Raw genomic sequence first — 2,873 nt, forward strand, 5'->3', positions numbered from 1 at the left:
CCGTGCTTATTCCCAGTGACAGAAAGGGACATGACACGTATTTGTATTGTTGCCATTAAGGATAAAAAGATAGGGTATGTTCATATTGTTTGGATCTATCCCTCTACATCATGTTATCTTGCTTAAGGCGTTACTCCATTCTTGTTAACTTAATACATTAGATGCATGTTGGATAACGATCGATGTGCGGAGTAATAGTAGTAGATGCCGGCAGGAGTGGTTCTACTTGTCATGGACGTGATGCCTATATTCATGATCATTGCCTTAGATATCGTCATAACTATGCAGTTTTCTATCAATTACTCAACAGTAATTTGTTTACTCATGTATGCTTTCCTTCATGAGAGAAGCCTCTAGTGAAAACTATGGCCCCCAAGTCTATTTTTATCATATTATTTTTATATCTATAAAATAAAAAACACAAAAATACCTTGCTGCAATTTATTTACTTCTATTTTATTTTGCACTTTTACTTATCTTTTATATCTATCACTATCAGATCTCATCCTTACAAGTAACCGTGAAGGGATTGACAACCTCTTTATCGTGTTGGGTGCAAGTATTTGTTTGTTTGTGTAGGTGCAATCATTCATGACTTGTCTGTTCCTCTTACAGATTGATACCTTGGTTCTCAACTAAGAGAAAATACTTATTTCTACTTTGCTGCATCACCCATTCCTCTTAAAGGAAAAAATCGACGCAGGCTCAAGAAATAGCAGGCTCTGTGGTCTTCTACGCGCGTTGCGCCAGGACCTGTGGTGGCAGCCACAGTCGTGGAGCTCATCGGCCCCCCTTTGGTGCATGGTTGATGCTGATGCGGTGGGGCGTCGCGCCTGGTCGTGTGCGCGGTGGGCCGACAATGGGTGTCGACTGCCTCCCAGGGTGTCCTAGTTCGTCCTTGTAGCGGATCTGAAGACGGAGGCCTTCCCTGGAGCTTTTTCCTGCCTCGCTAGCTGGCACTGCCGACGTCGTCTGTTCACCGAATTTGGCAGTTTGTGGGGCTAAGGGTCTGGTAGGGATGGATTGGGGGAAACCCTTGGCCGGTTGCTATGATCACGACACCGGCGGTGCTTTGACGTCGTTCACCTTCTTGATGGTGGCATCGCGATCCTGCCCTCACCCTCTCCTTCCCGTCCCGCGTGAAAGCCCAAAGTCTCCGGATTGAGTGGTGACAATGCGCCGGTGTCATTTTCTTCTTGAAGACACCATCTTGGGAAGGCAGACTGGTGGTGGAAGCTCCGACGTGGGTTGTGGTCCGCCGGTTATCTCAAGTATTGTTCCCGCTCGGCTACATGGGATTGAACTTGATGCCTACACGCGGCGGTGGCGATGTTGGGGTGTGCAGTTGCATGGTGCGGTAGCCGTTCTTGTCGAGTTGTCGTCCTCTCCCCAGCCACCCGTTGGTCCCGTCCATGCGAGCTCGGTGGTGAGCGACTCTACCTGTCGACAACGTAGTGTCCTCCGATCCAGGAATAGAGGGCAGGGGGGCTTCTTCGGAGGCAGAGGCGGATGGCGGACTGACAATGGCTGGCCTCTTGGGAGTTGACGGAGCGTGGCAATCCTCCTGCAGTGGGCCATTACCTTGTCTCCGTTGCGTCGTGTGCTGGCTCTTGTTCGCCGAGGGCCACAATGCTGAAGCTTGCACTTGGTGCATTCGGTGCTTGTTAGTGGCTCCTTTGGTATCATGTATCTTTGCCATTTCTCTCTTTTGTTTTGTTTTGGCTTGTTCAATTTGTAATGCAGTAGTTGTTTTATACAATATAAAGCGGGGGAAATCTTTTTTGTCAAACACATGAATAAACATTTTAAATAACGTGCTATAACATTTAGAAGAGGTCCGCCGCTAAGAGGCATAGCGCGTTATTTAATACAATGGGCGAAAGTCAAAATCGTGTGAGATAATCTTCTTGCAGGCACTTCAGAAATCAATGTTTCTTAGAAGTAAAAATAGGCTTCACAGCCCAGCTTTTATTTTTATTTAACCGAAAGATAAAATCTTCATGCTGGGGTAAACCAGCTACACTACAACCACAAGAACAGAAACCATGTCCTGGACAGCAACATTACAATACAAGGATCAGAACGAAAAGCAACATCCCAGCAGAATAATCCATGAGATCAGCGTCTTATTTAATCTTCTTCTTATCTTCGATCTTCTTCAGAATCATGCGTGTGATCAGCATCGCCAGCATTTGTAGCCAATTGAACTGGAGTCCCAGCAACGAAATGAACTGGTATCTATATCAACCTTTTCCATTTGTGGAAGAGAAAGGAAGCACATCAACCTTTGTAGCTGAGTGGTCCGGCGTCCTCTCCTCACACCCCTGCCTCCAGAGAAGCAAGTGAAAAAACAAATGGAAATGAAAATCTCAACCCATCAACCGATCAATCCCTCCTAAAATGCGAACATAGGCAGCGCAATGCATGCATCATGAATGAATAACATCCATGCATGCACTACATATCGGCCATGCCGCTGGAATCTGCAACCCTGCCGAATGCATCATCGGCAGGGCAAAAAAAGATCCAAAACAGAAGGGACTGATCGGCTGAAACAAACGATTGATCACCGATCGATCTGCGGCGAACAGATCGACGGATGGATCAATCACTCCAGCGGAGGAGCATGACGACGCAGCGGTGGATGATGTAGAGCTTGGCCCTCTTCTCCTTGAGCGCCTTGTTCAGCTTCCCCATCTGCTTCATCTGGCTCCCAACCTTCATGGCTCAATACTTGGTAGTTGATGTACCAAAAAAGGGGCTTTGTCTAAGGTTTGTGTGGTGTTCCTTTTACACAAAAGCTTAACTGGTGCAAGGACCCTAATTGTTGGAATGAAAGTGAAAGATACTGGGCCTTATATAGACATGTATCA

The 2,873-nt window shown here is 46.6% G+C and overlaps 1 protein-coding gene across 1 annotated transcript; it reads right to left on the reverse strand.

The window, feature by feature from the left end:
- Positions 1–1,953: 1,953 nt before the first annotated feature.
- Positions 1,954–2,811, reverse strand: LOC119353095. The gene has a single exon (XM_037619713.1). It carries the CDS (start codon positions 2,722–2,724, stop codon positions 2,605–2,607), a length of 120 nt encoding a protein of 39 aa, XP_037475610.1. The 5' UTR covers positions 2,725–2,811; the 3' UTR covers positions 1,954–2,604.
- Positions 2,812–2,873: the final 62 nt, after the last annotated feature.

This window comes from Triticum dicoccoides, chromosome 1A, assembly GCF_002162155.2.
Source record: "Triticum dicoccoides isolate Atlit2015 ecotype Zavitan chromosome 1A, WEW_v2.0, whole genome shotgun sequence".
NCBI lineage: Eukaryota > Viridiplantae > Streptophyta > Magnoliopsida > Poales > Poaceae > Triticum > Triticum dicoccoides.

Bases quoted from the DNA above. Each gene is read 5' to 3' on its own strand.
- LOC119353095 (XM_037619713.1), bottom strand. From the start codon at position 2,724: ATGAAGGTTGGGAGCCAGATGAAGCAGATGGGGAAGCTGAACAAGGCG.